The sequence below is a fragment of the Chelon labrosus genome (assembly GCF_963514085.1).
Source record: "Chelon labrosus genome assembly, contig: SCAFFOLD_54, whole genome shotgun sequence".
NCBI lineage: Eukaryota > Metazoa > Chordata > Actinopteri > Mugiliformes > Mugilidae > Chelon > Chelon labrosus.
This window is the reverse complement of record NW_028181734.1, coordinates 83249-103662: the sequence shown is the minus strand read 5'-3', so window position 1 is coordinate 103662 and position 20414 is coordinate 83249. Positions and strand designations below refer to the sequence as shown.

General features: G+C 41.5%; 3 protein-coding genes and 1 long non-coding RNA gene across 5 annotated transcripts; 1 reads left to right on the top strand and 3 right to left on the bottom strand.

The window, feature by feature from the left end:
- Positions 1-96: 96 nt before the first annotated feature.
- Positions 97-3252, bottom strand: nusap1 (nucleolar and spindle associated protein 1). Of its 2 annotated transcripts, none has more exons than XM_084575173.1 (12): positions 3046-3252; positions 2845-2913; positions 2550-2744; positions 2280-2439; positions 2077-2169; positions 1904-1977; positions 1740-1790; positions 1474-1652; positions 1045-1208; positions 830-946; positions 634-739; positions 97-548 (listed from the first exon to the last, which is right to left on the bottom strand). In XM_084575173.1, exons 1-12 carry the CDS (start codon positions 3118-3120, stop codon positions 461-463), a joined length of 1371 nt encoding a protein of 456 aa, XP_084431299.1. In that variant the 5' UTR covers positions 3121-3252; the 3' UTR covers positions 97-460. The 2 variants fall into 2 exon arrangements, with proteins under 2 accessions (XP_084431299.1, XP_084431298.1); XM_084575172.1 differs by having other exon boundaries at positions 1871-1977; positions 3046-3251.
- Positions 3253-3573: 321 nt separating this feature from the next.
- On the top strand, positions 3574-6706 carry oip5 (opa interacting protein 5). The gene is made up of 5 exons (XM_084575169.1): positions 3574-3857; positions 4266-4332; positions 4427-4549; positions 4783-4864; positions 5778-6706. The coding sequence occupies exons 1-5, from the start codon at positions 3686-3688 to the stop codon at positions 5880-5882; spliced, it is 549 nt and encodes a 182-aa protein (XP_084431295.1). The 5' UTR covers positions 3574-3685; the 3' UTR covers positions 5883-6706.
- LOC311509743 lies at positions 6616-11131 on the bottom strand. Its single transcript, XR_014699866.1, has 2 exons — positions 10785-11131; positions 6616-9878 (listed from the first exon to the last, which is right to left on the bottom strand). It is a non-coding gene; the product is annotated as an uncharacterized lncRNA (long non-coding RNA).
- A 1703-nt stretch (positions 11132-12834) lies between these two features.
- On the bottom strand, positions 12835-19124 carry chp1 (calcineurin-like EF-hand protein 1). The gene is made up of 7 exons (XM_084575166.1): positions 18645-19124; positions 18228-18300; positions 16943-17023; positions 16302-16429; positions 16129-16190; positions 15284-15406; positions 12835-14535 (listed from the first exon to the last, which is right to left on the bottom strand). Exons 1-7 carry the CDS (start codon positions 18709-18711, stop codon positions 14482-14484), a joined length of 588 nt encoding a protein of 195 aa, XP_084431292.1. The 5' UTR covers positions 18712-19124; the 3' UTR covers positions 12835-14481.
- Positions 19125-20414: the final 1290 nt, after the last annotated feature.

Genomic DNA, 20414 nt, shown 5'->3' with positions numbered 1-20414 from the left:
CGTTTATTTTGCTTATCTGGTTGTAACAAGCTGTGGTCAATACAAGGTTTTCATTATGGCTATGGCTGACTTATCAATCACAACAATCAAATGTAATAAAATGCTGTAAAACAGAATGCAGATGAGATGGGTAAATGTCTCTTATATCCTACTGCCTTCAATTTTAAAAACAAAGCATATAAGATTTTTTTTCTTTAAGAACAAAATTACAAGTTACAAATGAAGCAAAACACGACACAGGCTTTCTACACATCCCAAAAACTATATAAAGTATCAAAGCTATTCAGACGAATGCATGAGTCAAATCTAAAAGGCTGGAGAGAAGAACGTATTTTTCTTAAGCAGGTTAAAAGAAACGACAGGAATGAGTGCTGCAGCTGCAGGCAGCAATATTTACAAAAGAAGGACAAGCTGTACAAGAGTCTACAAAAAAAAGGCGCAATCTTTTTTCTTTTTGTTTTTACATCATGACGAGGCCTCTTCTCGCCCCAAGCATATTTTCTTTCTTCTGTTTTCGGCCTTGTGTTTGTTTTGCTCTCCTGTCGTCCCTAAAATAAGACCCAGAACATCCATGAGAGAGCTTATAAGAGTACACAGTCATGAGAGAACTGTAAGTGTCTATTTCAGACGTACCTTGACTGGACTTTGTGTTGCTTGTAACTTTCCTGATGAGTATTCGTGACCAGAGACTTGTTCCCTGCCGTGTCTTCTTTGGCCTCTCCGAATGGCTTCAGCTTCCCTATTAAAAAATAAATAAAAAAATCAATGATGTGTCTCTCCTACTGACACACTGTTCATTTTAACAATGAAATGAAGAATAATTTTATACCTTTGTGAGGCTTGTAGCTGAGAGGACGTGACAGACTCGCCTTTAGGTCAAAGTTTGGCTTCTTATTAGTTCCAGGGGTCGTCAAAATGCTCGTGTTGCCAGTGAAAACAAAAGTTCCTTTCAAGAGGGAAAAATACATGTCATCTACTCAGTCTGTATACATCTATGAACAGTACAGTGTGTGTGTTATTCAAAAGACAGAACAGTAAAATTACCTGGAGTCTTTATGGCAGAAAGAGTTGCCATCTTGACACTGCTGGTCTTCCCTCCGTTGGCGGTCTCTTTTTGTGGGGTGCTGGAAGCCGTGAAGGGCGACATGCGCGCTGGAGTCTTCATCAAAGACCTCTTATGCTCGTTGTCGCAAGTAGCTTCAGAGAACCTGTGCACAACATCAGGGTGTTAAAGTGTAATTCAGTACTACACTTCATGCAGATAGATGAGCCACTGTAACTCACATTGCTGAAAAAGGTTATTTCTGTTTCTGATCGTGCAAGAACACGGTGATGCATACCAAAGTAACATCCACATCAGTGCCAGGACCCAGGTTTACATCATAATGACATTATCAGCATTACCCACGTCACTGGTTGATGGTTTCAAACTGAAACTGCCAGCAAAGACCTGAGGAAGAAAGAGTGTCTCACCGAACATTGATCCTGCGAGTGGAAAGCACAGATGGTCTGAACGGAACATCCTCCTTCCCGGACGGTTTATTTGGGACAGCTTTAGTGGCCGAGAGTAGAGTGTGTCTGCGCTTTTCTTCGGCTGGTTTCTTATTCCCAGGGACGGGGCTGAACATGGTGGCTCGCGTCGGATTTTTCCCCTGGGGAAAAAAGCGGTCACTCATTCATGGGCCACGAAGTGATCAATATACCGGAATTGTGGGTGTTCAACAGACGGTGACGCTTACCAGCTGAGCTTTTCCGTCAACCTGCTGCAGTCTAGTTTTATCCAAAGGCTTCTATGAACACAAAAAAATAAATGAATTTACAGATCTAATCACATATTTTAAAGTGCCTCAACAGTCAGCCAGGGAGGTACCTTCACTTCAGAATTTTTGATGGTCTCCATCACCTTCGTCTTCCGGTGAACATAGGAATCAATGGACTCCATCTTGTTAAACTGCGCCTCGTGGAGTTTCTTGAAGTCTGCAGAAGAGATTTTAAAGAGTCTGTTTGTAAATCCTGCTCATCAGTGTGTGGTCTGTGAACTTTTATTTTGAAAGAAAAAACAGAAACAACACTCACTCGGAGTGACGGGCTTCAGCAAAGGCTTGTTCTTCTGCTGGGCCTTTTGGTAACGAGGGATTTTACCAGGTTTGGCCGTTTTTGTTGGCTTTTCTGCACGAAACAAACGTAAGATAAATCAATATTTTATCACTTGATAATTTCAAAATCAAGAATATCTCAAGAAAGGAACAGGCTAAGAAAAGCTTAACCATAATACTGACCTGCTTTGCCATGCACGGCTGCTCCATCAGACTGCAGCTCGCTGCCAGAGGCCTCGGGCTGAGCTTCAGTCTGGTCAGCATCCTTGTCAGAGGACACCTTTCTCTTCTTAGCTGCACGGGCATTGCAGGCTGCACTAGATGCATCCACTTCTGGGACAACCTTACAGAAACATAAGCATTTCAAACTTCTGAACATATGTGCATTGGATAAAACTTAATTGCAGTTCTGTTTAGTCAATCATCTGTGTTGACTATGGTTGTATGAAATACCTCTGCATCGTTTGGGGGCATCTCGGCATCGCACTCGGTTGTTGTTGCTGCAGTATCAGAGAGCTTTCTCTTGGGACAGTTTTTCCCACGACGTGTGTTCACAAACACACTGCTGCTGGACACTTCCTCCTTGGAAGCTGCATCTTGACTATCCTGAGCTGCACTTTCTTCTTTTTGGACATGATTGTCTTGTCCCTGGGTCAACAATAAAGCAACATGCAGACGTCAGACAATCAGCCAAACATAAATTCACAATTTCAGATCTCTGTATCGCAAATCACCAAGAGCATGTTACCTGTCCTTCTTCCTCCTTGTTATTTTCTCGTTCATAGTATTGCTTTAAGGCTTTCAGGAGTTTTTCGGCCTGTTGAACGAAAACAGTTTTTGAATGTAGTCCGCCCACAAGTTAGCAAACAGTTAGCTAACTTTAGCATCAACACTGTCTGAATAAACTCGCGCAATTCCTGGATATCTTTTAAAAGTACAGTCCCCTTACCTTCATGTTCGCTTTAAGCCCAAGCTTCTTAGCGAGGCTTTGCAGGTCTGCGTATTTCATGGAGTCCAGATCCATGTTGGTGTTGTATTTATCCCGTTTTATGAAACCACTTCTGCGATCACACACACGTTTGTTTCTTCCACCCGAGAACCGCTGCGGAGGAGCCTGACGGTTGAAACTCCCTCCGATTCAAAACACAGCAGCCGCAGCCTTCTGATTGGTTTTCGGGTGTGACCGGAAATGCCTCGCAGCCAATCAGAGCCCAGATGCATTTTCTTTTTTTTTTAACGTTCAGCTCATTTACAACGTCGTCAACGTTTTTCCTTTTTTTTGTTTCAGAATTAATTTAAATGTTTTGGCATTATAATTTAGCACTTATCCGATTTACTTTGTTAAATATGTAATTTGGCACTATTTTTTTTACATTTCTTTCATTACTCCAGATGCCTAATAAAGTCAATGGGTGAAACTCGAAACCGGTAGGGGGCGGTAATGTACCTGCAAGTTCGTTTACCAACCTCCTACCAAACCAAAACACAAAGTAGAAGAAGAATTAAAAAACTGGAGGGAGACTTTTTGCTTCAGAACTCCGACACCTTATTCAAGTTCAGAAGCGACATAAACAGCTGTTTCGGTCGACATGGAATTTAAGAAAACCCTCTTAATGAAGTGGAACGACGATTTAAATTCGTCCAAAGAAGCAGAGCGCCGACAGCGGATGACTCTCCATTGTAAACAGTGCAACGCTGTGCTGGCGGACTCCTTCGGCGTCTGTGGAGAGGTTGATTGTATGGACTCCATCATGTGTTCAAGTAAGCTAACTTAAAGCAGAGATTAATGTTGACTTGAAAAACATTTTTTTTTTTAAGCGTTTTAGGATTTAAGAAGTCAACACACGTCGGTTAATCTTCCTGGTTTACGTTATTTCACGTGTGGATGACGTTTCCTTTGTTGTCATGGAGATAACTCACTTGACATCTCATGACCTCATGAGGAAAAAAGCTAAAATACTTTTTACACCAATAATAAACGTTTTGAGACTAATTTTAACATTATAAAAACATAACTAACACTATGATTTTGTGTGTTAATATTGTAATTTGACTTTGCTCATTTCTTTTGTGTGTATCTTTAATAATTTGTTCCTGGCATGCTCTTTAATGTACACCTTTGCAAGAATACCAGTGATAATCAATACTCTTCTGCTTGTCATCCTTTAGGAGTAACAAAAGATGTGGTTGTTAGCGATGCAATGAAGTCAGGATATAAAGGGGAGGTGATTAATTGGTGAGTTTTGGCTTTTGAAATGTTGAAATAATAAATAAGTTTGGTCCTAGACTTGGCTTTCCCTCTCGTCTTCATCGCTCTTGTTTCCTTTCAGCATATACAGCTCTCTGAAATGTCGTGGCTGCGGCTGTGCGCTGGGGAAAGTCATTCACTCGGCTCCGGCGCGTCTGGCTGCAGCTCGCTCCCTCTTCCTCCTCAGCAAAGCAAACATCAGCTGGTGAGCCCTTCCGCTTCTGCTGAGCAAACACTCATATTTACTTCTTGTGTACATGTTTACCGCTGTCGGGAGAAGCTAAAACAAACAAGTGGCTTATGAGTGTTTTTTTCCAGTGCATGAAGGGGTTTTTAAAGTTCATAACAGAGATGAAACACATCCATAATTGTATATTAATCAGTGAATAAAAGAAGTGACTGAGCTGAGCTTTTCTTTGTCCTTATTCTTGTCTGCAGCTACATACTCGGCAGCAGCTCAATGGTAAAAGCATCTGCAGTCACGTTTGATCAGAAGCCCCTCAAAGAAAGCATTACTGAGGTGAGACTGCAAAATATGAATGACTTCATTTTATTGTGTTTATCCCAGTATTCAGAAATAAAGGTATAGTGTTCATACATTTCCTTTAAAACTATATTCAGACTTGGTCATAACTTAGGACACACTATGTGTTTATCTATAAGGACACTGGTTCCTTCCTGTATTTGCTTCCTAAATTGATGTATTCAGACATTGTTGCATTCATAGTTTGGCTTAATTTACTACCTGTCCCTCAACTTAATTGACACAAGGCTAGACTCAAAATCTGTCTGTCTAAAAGAAAAATATCCTCTCTGGAAAGAGCTGCTTCTTTCTCTCATGTTGTTCTGAGGGCAGATTTGACCACATGTGGCATAAAGCGGTATGACCAGATGGGCTAGTGCTAGCTGCTTAGCATGCCGTCTTCAGTAGATATTTCTGGAACAATGACATCGAGTCAAAACTGTCATTTCAAACATAATGCACCTTTAAACAAGCACCGATTAAAGCCGCAATCTTGAAGATTTTTTTTCATTTAAACAAATATCTTGGGGCACTGTCTGTCTCCAAATGAGATAACAAAATGGTTTTTGAGACTGTCCCACTGATAAAATCATATGGAAATCCTTGCATTTACAAATTTGAATGTCTGTGAAGACATTTCTTGTGCAAAACAACAGGGATTCACGTGCATCATGCAACGTTAATGTTTCTGTGAGACAACAGACAGTGTTATGGTGTTCAGCTGACACACGCCTGCAATTACCATTAATTGCCATAGTTGCCGCCAAAGCCTCGCCGCACTGAAACTCCTTGGTTCGTTGGCAAATCACCACAATTTCAGCAAGCCAATAATAGTTGGTAATACTGTGTAAATCAGATTCCCTTTTACTGAGAAAAAAAATAATAATGAACTCCTCTCTTTCTACTGCAGGTGAAACAACAGTTTGAGACGTTGTTGGAAGCTCTGATGTCGCACATTGAGAGTAAAGTAGCTGGTAGCAGTAGGAGCAGTGAACTGAGCAGTTACAGCGGATGAGGATTCAAGCCCTGTGATTAGTTTCATCCAAACTGTTGCCCTCTGTTATTTATGTTGTATGTTCTGTATGTTCATGTTAGCTGAATTAAGAATAATTCGATCAGACTCTTACGTTCCCTGAGGCTGTATTTTGTGCCACGAGAAAGCCTTAACAAAGTCTGTCCCTGTCGGATATTGTGTATACGTGCTTCTGTGAATGTTTGCTGTAAATTCTACTTTGTCAATAATAAGTTAAAAAAAAAGAAAGCTAGTTTATAAACCAGGCTAGTTTTATTTCTTTTTCCAGTCTTTATGCTAAGCTAGGCTAATGTTGCACTGATTGTTTTGTTGCCTCATTGCTTTGCATACACACATCTGCACTTCTCAGAAATAAAGAATTTCCCACAATGATTCCTGAAACATTTTATATTCAGTTCTCTGTAGCTGCTCTGTTAAACATTCATTCATTCATTCATTCCTTCATTCTGTGGCAGCAGTCACACTTTAAGCAAACACCAACACCCAGAAATCCAATTGGCACCATGCTGCATTTTATTGCTGAACTTCTGATACAGATTAATTTTTTAGTATTTGTTTTTTTTTTTTAAAGTTAATACAAAACCAGACAAGAGGCTCACACATAATAAGCATGCCCATTTCCTCCCTCTGGAGTGCATAGTTTCTACACAGTTCACCTCCTCAGTGGAAAAGTTGATCAACAAAGTAATGTCATTAATCTCACCTAAGATTAAGGTTGTTTCTTTTCTTTTTCTTCTTCATGGGAACAAAGGTTGTGTTTTTCAGCTGCACTGTGGCTGTACTGCCCGGTCACGTTTGACACAACAGAGAGCTAGAGCAGAAACTTTTGTCTGTTCTCGTTTTTGTTGCGTCAAACAGCTCGTCCCCTTAGTTGTCATCTTGTCACAGAACGTTTCAATATCCTAATTACACGCATTCACATTACAAAGTTGGATTATTGCATGCAATACAAATCATTCATTATTCTGCTAATTCATGCATATTTTTTAAACCCACACTGTATACTCGTGTTCCTATGCGCCTACTTGCTTTAAAAACTGTGAATAAAAATCCGCAGAGAGAGCATCACGGGTTCCGTTTCGTTTTTTTTCTTCTCAAAACACAAGACAGGATGATTGATGGTGATGGTGCAAGTCAGTACATAGAGAGAAAGTGCTTTTTCAAACAAGTGTCAAGTTCGTGCAGTGATTCCTTTCGCAGCCACAGTTACTGAAAAGTCTATATTTCTAAAAGAGGGCTGGGGTTTATTTTTTTGTTTTGTTTTTCGTGGATGTAAAAATGCTACAAGAATTTAAATTTCAAGCATCTCTCATGTACCGATCGGTTTAGATTATTGTCCCGGTGCTGAAAGAAATCGGATAAAGTTTGATGCTACAGCTGTCCTCGCGCACGGCGAACCTTATTCCGCAAGTCCCAAACGTCCCGGTGTAATGCTGTCATTTAAAATATACGACTCTAAAAAGAAAGGGAGAAATAAATAAAAGGTGGCTAGTAGATAGCTAACGCAAAATAGAGAGAACAGGCGAGGCAAGGCGAGGCGGGGGAAATCCTTTCCACGGTACAGGATCCTTTAAACACTTTAAACACCCTGGCACTAAACTCATGCATTATTGTTGGTTATTGCTTCTAAAACTCTAATCAAATACAATTTTATGGATTGAAATAGAACGCTCTGAATCCCAAAAACTATGAGGTAAATATGTACAAAGCAATGTCACGGTGAGATCTTAAATTCTAGGACTAAAACACTACGTCCCAATCAGGTCTGAGTCTAGGATGCGACCTGAAGGTTTTTCTACCCAACACTCGTTTCAGTTGGAGATTTTTGGCTCTCGAGTGCATGAACACAACACAGCACTTATACTGATATTGAGCATATAAAGCGAATCAATACTTCCTAATTGCTCTGACTGTGTCGCACAGATCTCACGTTAAGATTTTTATGTCTAAATGTGGCGAGTTTTAAGGGCGTAGCGCGTCGGGCCCGACACCCGCCGACTTAACTTGAAGCGCTTTTTTTCCAAAGTTTTGAGCTTCCTTATTCTTAAGTCTAAAATAAAAAAAAATCAATTTCACTACTCTCCATGAAGCAAGCATCACTACTGGTCATGCACGGCTACTATAATGTTGGCACCACAGTCCCGCTAAATAAGCTAATGCACATGAGTCTATACATATCTTAATGGAAGACATTGGTGATTTTGTTGCTTTCAAACAACTTGTCACTTGTTTATACAATATACAGTTTGGTCAACAACATGACAGTTAGGATCAAATATTGCACAAATCCCGGTTAAAATGCGATTTTCTTTTTTTTTGGGTGGGGAGGAGAGGGGGGGGAAGAAAGGAGAGGAAACCAGGGGTTCTCCCAGGTGAGGGGAAAAGCTAAAGACAAAACGACTGGTTTGATCATCTTCGCTGGGGGAACGAGAAATGTTTGCGTCTCATGGTTTCATGTCACGAGAGAAATCAAAACCAAAATCTGCACTGACTTGCCAGTTCATTAGGTACACGAGTGAAAATGAATGCATTCTAATGCAACAGTCCTGCACTAAAACATGTCTTCGTGAAAGTCGTGGTGTTCAGCATCTGTTTAAAACGTTGCTTGAAAGCTGTTGATTTGACTGTGTTTTCATTTTGGAGGCCGCGGTTTGAACCGTGTTGCACCGACACGTGTTCCTATTATTTTGACAACCCCGTTTTAGTCAGCGGGCTGGACTAAATAGCAGGAACACTTGTTAAAGTCAATACGGTCACAAACTGCATCCTCCAGAATGATGATCCAGTTCAATTAGCACCTTTCTGACGCTGTTTTAACATAAACTGAACATTAGAACACTCATGAAGGAGGGTTCGGTGGAGGACTCTTACATTAGAAAGCATTCGTTTTCACTAGTGTACCTAATGTTTAGTCACATGAGTATACTTGCATGTAAAGCACGTAAATGAGAGCTGATGAGGTAGAAAAGGGAACATATTCAGGGGGAAAAGGCTAAATAATAGTATATTAAGGTAGAAATTGGACCAGAATATGGGAGTAGACAAACACAACAATACAAGTTGCCAAATTTCAATCTCAAGGATTAATCGTGAGGGGAACACTGCCAACGTTTGTCTCTACGTGCGGTCGGCACGGTAAACCTGAAACGAGGACACGGGGTAAAGCTGCTGTCCTGTTTGCGTCAGGACGGCTGAACTGAAAGTAAAGCGCGCGTCGGCTGCTCGGTCTTCTCCCGTTTAAATCTCTGCGACCTCACCTATCAACCGTCTACAGCCAGAAATGACGATGACAAAAACTGCTGTGGCGCTTGACAACCATTGAGCTACCCTGTGCTGATCACGCTCCTCCTCGACCCTGTTGGACTTGCTGCGGCAATGAGGTAGTGCAAACAAAATTAAAAAAGAAAAACACACGCGATGATTTAAATCACAGGCCTTGATCTTTGCTACAGTATCTTGTGTCTTTGCTTTCTTCCCAGAAAATGGGAGCGAATATTTGTTCATTACCAAAATAACTTGATCAAATCTGCAACAAGTGCAGGGATTTTTTATTTTTTTTTACGGGGAAGTGACAGATGTTCATGCGCAGCCTCACAAGAATATCACCCAGACAACTCAACAGCTGCGCAGCTAATGTTAGGCTACATGTACACATGGGCGGAGCGTGCATAATGGAAGTCAGACGGCCCACAGTCTCGGCAGGCGTCCTCGCTGACGATCAGGCTGCAGAAAGAGGCCGGGACGTGAGGGGATGCTGATGGAGGAGAGGCGGCCCATGTTTCCCAGCAACAGCAGGAAGGAAGGAGGTCACCCGTGTCCAAAGGAGCCCAGAAAGAGGTCATCTTGACAGCGGGTCTTTACATCCGCAGGTGTCGGCTGGAGCGATACGACGGCGGCGCTGGGTCTGGTCTGAAGGGAGACGTCCCGCCGGTGTGGGCTTCGGCTGGTTTCATGACTCCGTTAACTGGGCGCCTCTTCCTAGAATAATAATTCACACGCTGTTTATGTATAACGGTACTATAATATGGTGGGTTAATGGTTAGAGGGTTGGGTGGATGCTTTAAATCCCAACCACCTAAAACCCTGCCTACTGCTGCACACTAATCCCTGTGTGGGTACAAATGGATGGGTTAAATGCCAAGACCTTGAATGTGCACCTATATAAATGGCCAATAAAGCTAATTTACATTTAGATTTTACATAAAATGAAGCTAATGATATTCCTCTAGCCATCTACTGTATTATTTCTAAATCACAGTGTGTTTTTTTTAAAGCTGTTAATCAAAAGTTTGCTGGATAATTTTATGCACGTTGAGTTATCGACTGATTTCCCAATTATTTTAGCTACATAGATACTTATTTTTATCCCGTGGAGAATTTGGTATCCAGTAGCATTATTAAAAGTACAGTGAGGCAGATTGTATAAAGAGTATACATAAAAATATATATCAATATATACCTAATATATCAGCTATATTAGAATAGATGTATATAAATGCAATTAATATGGTGTGTCTATATAGTGATAGAAAAATGTAAGGCAAAGTGGGTCTGTTAATATACACTATATACAGGAAGTGGCAGTATATTAAGATAATATATAAACTATAAAATATATATAAATACTGTGTAAAATATCAAAGATATATAAGATATTAAATATATTACACTGTATAAAAATATATAGTAGCAGCAAGTAGCATAAGATACTGATTACTGTAGATTACTGTGAATTGGGAAAATACAGCTAATATATAATGAGCTTCCAGCTAAAATAAAGACTTTAAAACAACTCACTCAAATGTATGTGCAGCTCTAGATTCATTTAAATCACGAACCTGGTTTCAAAAAGAGAGAAAGGTTAAGGCTGGCTGAGGCACTGACCTTGGTGTGAGTTGGTCCGAGACACTGCAGAGATATTTCCTGTGTGGTTTGAGCTGCAGCTGAACACAATGGTAAACAAAAGCCGAGGGAGGGGGCGGGGGGGGGAGTGGGGAGCGGTGGGGTTCTTCTTCTACGGTCACACGTTAAGGTCTCCCAAACGAACGGGGCGGGTTATTTCGCTGAGAGAGTGGCCGCATCGGTGAGGATGTGTTAAAAAGAATGACAAAACCCCCTAAAATCCTCTGGACCCCCTTCTCTCCCCCCCCGCGCGCTCGCCAGGCGAGGAGAGAAGAAGGTCCCGTCGTCCGCTACTCCTCCGAACACCCTCCGCTCTACGCCATTTTCGCCCTGCTACTACGAACCAACGGAAGAAAGCGGTGATTGGGCGGGACGGCTGTCAATCAAAGGCTAAAGCCCGCCCCCGGAAGTGCTTCTTCTTCGTTTGTCCTTTATAATTGTCAATTAACCTTGTAGTGCGGCACTGCTGCCAACGGCTACCAGTGAATTAAGAGAACTCCCTCGATTAATTCGATTAATGTCAATAAATAAATAAATAAATAATAAAATAAAATAAAGTCCCCACATAAATTTCCTACTCGAGTGAATTTAATTTGTAATTTATTCTTTTTGCGGGTACATATCTATTGTTAATTGTTTATAAATGCACCCCTTAAAGTTGCTTACAGTTGTGCTGTAATTCACATTGAATGATTTTCATGCATAAATCTACAATTTCTAAGCTACATCCTCTTAAATCTGGCTGATACCATAACCCCAATAAACCCAAACATTTAAAGGACAAAAAGCTTCCCCAATAAATGACACCAATACAATAAAGCACGGCATGGATATTATTATCAAATTCATAAATTGCTTTCATAATACCTAGACTGACGTCACGTAAGAAATATCTGACTGATAATCACATACTTGATTGATAAAAGGGTTGAGCTGTATTTCCCACACTGGACGGTGTAGTTATTCAACAAACTCATGTTAAAGATTAAAAGGATCAGACATCATCAGCTCTCCAAGTCATAACCATTAACATTTGATTCCCGTCTGTGAGGATTTTTCCAACATCAGTGTTGAGCAGTGCACAAATGAACAAACATGTTTCGTTGCCAGGGGGAGACTGATCATATTAATAGAAGCATAGTATCTTTACCTGATCGAAAATTACAAAACAACTGGTCCACTGCCCACTTTAAACAACAGCACCTGATAGCCAGGTGTTCATGAGCCTCAATCAGGGGGGAAACCTTTTGAAAGAAGGTCAGTGCACTACTTCAGTGAGTAAAACATCTGTCCTGATTTTCTTCAGGGGACAAACGTAAATTATGTGGGGCGTGATCCAATCCTTAAGGGCAACATTTCTATTACATACAACATCATTCTCATTTTCAGTATGCCTTCATCAGAGAAGACTAGATGCGCTTGGGAACAGGACCTTGGCGTCCAACTCTCAGTGCAGACTTGGGAAGACCTGGGTCCTCTTTGTGCCTTAGACACAATCTGATACAATGTAAGATCATACACAGGCTTCACTTCTCTAGGGATCGGTTGGCTGCCATCTATCCAAACACTGACCCTCATTGTTTGCAATGTCATCAAGGCATAGCTACTACTGGACACATGTTCTGGTCCTGCCCAGCACTGACAAATTTCTGGATCCAGATATTTGAGGCAGACCCTATCACCGCGGTCTTTGGTGTTACAGCTGGGGAGGTTCAGATCTCTACATCCCAAGCACGTGCCATTGCATTTGCTTCACTTTTAGCTAGGAGACTTATTCTACGGCAATAGAAGTCTGCTTATCCCCCATCTTTCCTTTGCTGGGTAAAGGAAGTCCTTGCTTTTCTACCGATAGAAAAACTTAGATACTCTAGGGGCACAGATTTCATAACACCTGGAGTCCTTTCTTACAATTCACAGACAATCTACCCTTCTCTTGATCCTTGACTGCACACATGACAGCCAGTCTGGCGGGAAGCTGGGTGCAGCGCAATTACATTATGTAAGAACAGTCACTCACTAACAAAATGTATAAGGTGTCTTTTAGTATGTCAAATTTAGCCTTAAAGGTGGCAACTTTTTTTTTTAAATTTACTTTCTCTTTAACCGTGTATGTGTGTGTATTATGTGTACCCTTGGGTGACTGGGATCGGGGCTGTTGTTTGTATAATTGTACTGTGAAAACTTTGAAAAATAACATTGTTTAAATGAAACATTTCCAAGCTACATCCAGCAGCAGCAGCTTGTTAAATCTGGCTGATGCCTTCTGCCACTAACCCCAACAAACCCAAACATTTAAAAGACAAAAAGCTTCCCCAATAAATTACACCAGTACAATAAAGCATGGCACTGATTTTATTTAAATCAAATTCATGAATCACTTTTATAATACCTAGACCAACGTCACGTAACGTGAATCATATCTGACTGATAATCACATACGGATTGTTAAAATGGTTGAGCTGTACTTCCTGCACTGGAGGGTGTAGTTATTCAACAAACCCACGTTAAAGATTAAAAGGATCAGACATCAGCTCTCCACGTCATAACCATTAGCCTGTACAGAAAATATTTTTATACATTTGATTCCCGTCTGCGAGGATTTTTCCAACATCAGTGTTGAGCAGTGCATAAATGAACAAACACGTTTCGTTGCCACGGGGAGACTGATCATATAAATAGAAGCATAGCATCTTTACCTGATCGAAGCCTACAGAACAACTGGTCCACTGCCCGACTTAAGCAACAGCGCCTGATAGCCAGGTTCAATCAGGGGGGAAAACCGTTTGAAAGGAGGTCAGTGTACTGTTATACTGCCACCGCCATTTTTAGTTGTAAATGAATAAACTGTTCCTTTAATGTCACACTAAACCCACGGAGGCTCAAACAGCCGATCGTTGACTTTGAATGAGACTAAAACGATGGCTATAAAGTTTAGCATTCGAAATGGGGAGGGGTGTTAAGTTTCCTGGCAGTAGCGAAGTTAATCCGTACAAAAGAAAAAAAATAAAACTCACACAAACATGGCTGCAGGCTCCTGCTTACTGTTGAGATAATAACTTACAAAGGAGAACCAAAACCGTGGCACTTCAGTGAGTAAAACATCTGTGAAGCAGGTCCTGATTTTCTTCAGGGGACAACCATAAAGCCGTCTGGTTTGACTTGCTCTGCCACCAGGATTCATTAGATCCTGTTTGAAAACACTGACTTTTCACACGTTACAGGTTTCACTTGGAACCATTGTATAATTTATACAGACAAAGACGTAGCATGTGTTAAGTATCAGTGGAACTGCATGAATGAACTTACTCACTGCAACAGCAACAAGCTTTGTAGTCTATAAAAAAGCTAGAACAGCAGTGGTAACAACTATGAGCCCCTAAATGTTTTCTAATAAATAATGATTCATTACCGGGAAAAAAAAATAAAAATAAAAATACATAGTGACATTGCATAAAACAACCCAAGGCACGCAACTTTTCCCTTTGTTTACGGAGCAGAGGCAGAAACTCAGGATCTATGGCGTCGTCTACCGAATGCTTGTTCTGACAGCGTGTGCTTGTAGTGAGGGCCACAGCTGCCTGCCGAGAATCTGGATGAGGTTGTGTCCTGACATCGAATGACTCGTTCAAGCTCAAAATAAGAAAGAAAAGAAGAAGAAGAAGAAGAAGAAGAAAGAAACTTAGTGCAGGAACCGGATGCTCATTTTCTGTTCCACGTCCACCTTTTCCAAGACCTGAGGAGACAATCAAAACGAAACAGGTTTACAATCAAAAATAAAACAATATACTCATAAAGGTTTTGGCAATTAGCATTTTGGAGGCTACTACTATTGAATTATATTGTGTTGGGTTGTACAGACACATGTTCCTATTATTTTGACAACTACATTTAATTTAACGCACTTTAACAGCACCACAAACTGCATCCTCCAAAATGATCGTACAGTTGAACTGCTACCTTTCAACACAAACTGAACATTAAAACAGTCACGGAGGAGGATTTAGTGCAGGACACTAGTGTACCTAATGTTTTGTCAAATGACTGCACCTGCATGTACAGCGTGTCCTGTTAATACATCTCGTGTATGGTTACAAAACATGAGTAAATGAGACACATCCAGGGGGACGGACTAAATAATCTTACCCGTACACAAATTAAACTGAAATCCAGGACTTGGATTAAAATGATTTCATCCTGAGCTCTCACAGCTAAACAAGGATTCACATGCTACGTTGTGGATTTCACTACTATGCAAAACATTTTCCTTGGAATATACATTTCCTCCTCTTTTCTGAGGCCACTCCTGGCTCTAGTCCGCGTCCCGCTGAGGCCTAGGCCGATGCTAAAAATGCACGTGGTCATGGTACACGGTCAGGGCTTTTAATTAAAAAGAACCCTTCAAATAGCATCTGTTATGGTTCGCTTAAAAAAAATATAAAAAAAACCAGCTGCTGCATGTTTAAGATGACTACAAAACTCGCCTTGATAAATTCATTGAAAGAAATGGAGTTGTCTCCGTTGGTGTCAGCCTCCTGGATGGTGCGGTCAGCGATGCTGCCGAGCTGGTCGTCTGAAATGTTCACGCCGACCATCATCCGCAAGACCTGAGGAGAAGGAAGCGAGAGTCTGAAAAACAGCTCCTGCTAAAGATAATACAACAGGTCGTGATGCCTTCCTAAATAACACGGCGAGAGGTTTTGAGAACACCGTTAATGGCGACACACGGGCGATACACATAATTTGAAGTTATTTCGGTCCGGTGGTGTGTGACTACATGATTATAAATAACAGGGCGGACATATTTGGTAAAAAAATGAGCACACAAACAGCGCTTTGAGTCGCGCATTTAGTATTCCAGGCTCGTGCTTCAGAGGACGCAGGTGACACAGAAATGTTTTGAGCCAAACAAGGGCTCAGCCTGAGTCACTGAGCCCGGAGCTTAGACCAATTACAGGTCACGCAATGTCACCGAAACCGAGGTACGGACAACAAATAACACGGACGGACCGCAGAGGGAAGCCTAAATACAGGTTATCAGACTGTCTGGGGATAATCAACCTATAGTTGAGGTGAGATATCACGTCATTATCAGCACAAGGGCAAAGTCTCCTTATCAATTTGAATATCCTCCTCTCTGTAGAGAACTTTAAAATGGATATTGTGCAATAGCACTGGTTCCTGTGTTAAACACACACCTAACAGCAAATATTCTCACAGGTAAATATCTACTAAGAAAAGAAAAGAAAGCTTTAAACCTAATCATTGACCATGTGGCTTATTTACTGTGACTCAGCGTCTTGTGTACACGACCAACCGGCCTACTCACCTGCAGCAGCTCATCCCGAGAGATCTTGTCATCTCTGTCCAGGTCATAGAGACGGAAAGCAACTGGAAAACAAGTAAAAACACGCGTAAGTTAGTAAATCCCGTGAATGTGCACGATGCTGGTCAGCGGCCCCGCCCCCGCACACGCCTGCGTGACCGGCGCCGCACACTCACAGAGCAGCTTGTTTGTCCTGCTGTTGAGCGGCTCGCTGGTGGCGGCGTTCTTGTTCTTCTCGTTGTCCTCGATCGGTCTGAAGTGAGCCAACGTCCGCATAAAGCCTCTGAAGTTTACCTGGTCCTCTCTGAAGACCAAAGAGTCAAAGAGTTAAACAAAAAATGGAAGTTTTTTCAGCGCTGGCTCAGATAACCTTTGTATTCCAAATGAAGCAGTGTGGGCAACACAATAAAAACTCAAACCAGTAGTAATCTAACACCACTGCACAGTCTCGAATCCTCCCCGCTTCTATTCTCTCTCTGAGGCCAAAACCAGAGAAACAAGAACCCATCGGAAACCATTAAAAACCACGGCTAAAATTAACCCGCCTACACATCTGTCTTTTTGGGGATTTTAATGATATATTCACAAACATCTGGTTTTTCACTTCCAGCCTGATAAAAAACAGTCGTCAAATACACAGCTCAATCCGCCGCTTGATTTATTTCTACATAGCTCTGGCAGAGAGGGGCACAGGAGCCACAACAGAAAAGCATCACGGTCCGGCGGGTCGGCTTTCTGGCGGCGGTGACTCAAACCCGCAGTGGCGCACACTCGAATAGAATAACAAGATGTCTAAAAGGACTGCAGACCAACTCACCCCTCAGGAAAGAACGCGTTGATGATTCTGTCTCCCAGAGGATTGATGGCCAACTCTGGGATCCTCTGGAAATCTTCTCGACTGCAGGAGACATGATCACAATCAAATACCGCGTATTCAAGCAACAGAAAGAACTTATTTGAAACTTATTCTAAGTTAATGCAAGCTTCAAACTGGTGTGTGGTGAATTTAAATGAAGCTTGTGACAATTTAGATCGTATTTGAGTCAATCCATGAAACAAACGTTTAGTTTCTGACATCAAACTTTGCAGGAAAGCAAATTAAGTGACTAGATTCAGGTCTTTATCGGCCAGTGGAAGGGTTTCTGTGTCCAGTGTCGGGATCGGAAGCTGGGCTGCTTAAATATACGTGAAACCTGACTGTTGTGACAACCTGCAGAACGATAAGGAAGGAAGTGACCCCGGGGAAAAATGGGAACAAACGCAACGTCCGCCGTGACTGAAAGCACCGGAGAAAGAACACGTAGAACCAATGACTTGTTATGTGTAAACACATTCAAAAGCTGGCGTTCCGTGAAACGGCGCGACAGAGGTGTTTGTTTTTCTTAAGCTGCCCTTGAGGGAGTGACCTGCGGAGGAATCCTCATCCCCCAAAACCAAAGGTTCAGACTAAAGTTTTAGTTCCTCAATGATTAGCTATTTCTTCACCTATCACTCATCTCGTTCTGTGACTCCACTCACGTAATAAGCTCCCTGTCAGGCTTCACTCACTGAGTAACTCACACTAAACCCCCTTCGGGCTGAATTGTGCATTTAGAGAAAAATACGCCAAAACATTAAGTACACTAGAGGAAAAGAAATGCGTTCTAATATATCAGTCCTGAACTAAATCCCTCCGTTATAACGTTTAGTTGATGTTGAAACAGCTTCAGGAAGGTGGTGGTGATCCAACAGAAGCCTTTCTGTTATTTAACCAAGCCCACTGACTAGAAAGGGGTGGCCAAAATAATAGAAACATGCGTCGGTGCGATCAAATCCAATATTGCTACAAAGCGCAGCCTCCAATATGAAAAGATGGTTCAACCAGCAGCTCTGTCAGTTATCTTGAGCGACATAACCTTCATGAATTTAAGATTTATTTGGAGGACTCTTACATTGTGTCTGGCAAGAGAGTGTAATTCCATTAATAGACCATTTATTGCTCTCTTTGTGTGTCTAGTCTCTGTCTATCAGTCATATGTATGTTTCCCTTGATCTTCTTCTGTTCTGGCTGGTAAAAGAACCAAAGTAATCAGCACCAGGCTGGTTTGTTTATTAAGGCTTACCTGAGGGTGCCGTTTTCCCCTTTATCCAGGCTGGTGAAGCGGCTGTACAGGCGGGTGATCTGACTGTGGGAGACTGCAGGGAGGGCATCAAAGAGGCAAAGATTTTTACAACTGGATAACGAGCAGATGACAGATATACAGAGTGCTTCAAGCTGTGCAGCCTCTCATCTGAATACTGACCCTTATTACAATAAAGCTATTAATAGAGATTGAATGGATGAAACTTGACCCAGTTACACTGCAGTCAGTAAGTTATACTTTCGCAACGTCCCCTTGGTATGTGTGATTTTGACATTTTCCTGAGCAAATGTCAGACTTTGATTGTTTATCAGCAGTAAATCATATTGTAAACACAGTAAAAAAGCTAGCTAATGCCCAAAAGTCCTCGCGACAGGAATTAGCCTGAAATCAACTTACAGCCAGTCTCCTTCTTAATTTCTTCTATTTCCTCTTCTCTGAGTAACGTGGACGCTCTGGATCCCATGGTGAAACGCAGAAAAGGGCGTCAAATACGAGCTGACTCCTTGCGCAACCGGACCAGCTGTGAATTAATCTCTGCCCGGGCGGACTGTTAAAGTTAGCAAGCCGGCTAAGTTAGCGAGCTTCGTCCGCTGTGGTCGTTGCTAGGAGCTCAGCGGGGAAGTACAACGGCCGTTACAGACGGAGTCCAGTCCAAACAGCCGGTTTCTGTCTTCTCGTCGGTGTAGTTAAGCGGGGAGTCTGTTTGCTATTACGGCTTGTCTCCGGTAAACCGTGTTTTCACGTTAAGGGTTTCGGTCAGGTTATCTTCCTGTTTATTAAAGTGGGTGGGGCTTACGGCTCCGCCTCCCTGCCAGGATGGTGTCCGCGCAGTTAGGGGGCTAGTTATTTGCCTGCCCAAAATTTTAAGAAAAGCCTTTAAACAAATTCTCAACAACAAATAGTTCAATATAAAAAACAAATAGAACAAATAGTTCAATATATATATATTTTTTAAATGGACAGCCCCAGTTAAAAAGTTTAAAGAGTCTAAACATAGAAGAAACCCTAGGGTGGTAGGCTAACTGGTCGGGATATCATACTGGTAGGGTAACCATGTCAACCATAACAGCAGGTCAGTCCAAATACCGTTGAAAATATAAATATAAATAATAATAATAATAATAATAATAATAAATTCTGAATATTAAGGTAAAATGAATCATCTTTTTTATCATCATCTAATTTTCATAATGTAATAAAAGTCCTTGTAATTTAATTTCAAGATGTAGGTTGATATTTTACCACTAGATGTCACCCTCAATTGCAATGTTATTGCAATTCAAATATCATAATTAAATCCTTCTAATGGTCTGTGAGGTATTTCAGACTGAATCAAAGCAGAGAATCAGCAGACTGGCGTGAGACGTTTATGACCCCCGAAGAAAATTGGTCATTCTGTCAACTTTACTTTCACACTAAATTACAGTTCTTTCAACAGTCAGGCTTATGACCTGTAAACCTCAGCTGTACTTCCTTCTGAACTATTTTCCTGGCATGGGAATTTTTATATAAAGAGGAAGTGATTTCTTTATCTTGTTTGAGGAACTTTTTTGTTTTTATTTTTAGCATTTATAGAGTTTTTATGATCTCTATAAATGGGACCTACGTTTTTTTACAACCCGGACCTTATTTCTAGCATAAAACACGATTGTTTACTCACCCATATAACTTTGGTGTTATCTGGAGTCATTCGGACGATATTTACATCCCCGCATATCCATATAGTGGGAGTGACTGGGGCACCGAAACGCAGCCTCTGAATAACGAATTATCTGCCGCGAAACTAGTTAATTTCACCAATATTTTGTTATGATATGCTAATGTTATTCCCCGTTGAGTCCGGAGTTACCTGTTATCATCGTTCCAGAGTCTGTAGATTGACCTACTAACCTCTGACCTGGATGATGTCATCTCTGAGCGCCGTGCGCACCTTGTGCGGCTTGTTTACCTGTAATTTGCTACTGCTAGTTTTTTGCAACATGGCTGAATATTTTCCCGATTCTGAGGTTGTGGACGACGACTTTGTTCATGATGGACGTAATTACCGTTTTGATCCAGAGTATACGGATGAGGAGCTCGCCGAAAGGAGGATGCAGAGGCAGAGAGAGGAACAGCTGGCCAAAGAACAACAAACCGCTGCACGTCCGCGAATAGATAACACGTAAC

Coding starts and splice junctions, on each gene's coding strand:
- nusap1 (XM_084575172.1), bottom strand. CDS start 3,120: ATGGATCTGGACTCCATGAAATACGCAGACCTGCAAAGCCTCGCTAAG. Junction 1,978..2,076: donor GCTGAAGCCCGTCACTCCGA/GTGAGTGTTGTT, acceptor TCTCTTCTGCAG/ACTTCAAGAAACTCCACGAG. Junction 740..829: donor CAGCTACAAGCCTCACAAAG/GTATAAAATTAT, acceptor ATTTTTTAATAG/GGAAGCTGAAGCCATTCGGA.
- oip5 (XM_084575169.1), top strand. CDS start 3,686: ATGGAATTTAAGAAAACCCTCTTAATGAAGTGGAACGACGATTTAAAT. Junction 4,333..4,426: donor AAAGGGGAGGTGATTAATTG/GTGAGTTTTGGC, acceptor GTTTCCTTTCAG/CATATACAGCTCTCTGAAAT. Junction 4,550..4,782: donor AGCAAAGCAAACATCAGCTG/GTGAGCCCTTCC, acceptor TCTTGTCTGCAG/CTACATACTCGGCAGCAGCT.
- chp1 (XM_084575166.1), bottom strand. CDS start 18,711: ATGGGATCCAGAGCGTCCACGTTACTCAGAGAAGAGGAAATAGAAGAA. Junction 16,191..16,301: donor CAGGACAAACAAGCTGCTCT/GTGAGTGTGCGG, acceptor CTTGTTTTCCAG/TTGCTTTCCGTCTCTATGAC. Junction 15,407..16,128: donor CTCGGGATGAGCTGCTGCAG/GTGAGTAGGCCG, acceptor CCTTCTCCTCAG/GTCTTGCGGATGATGGTCGG.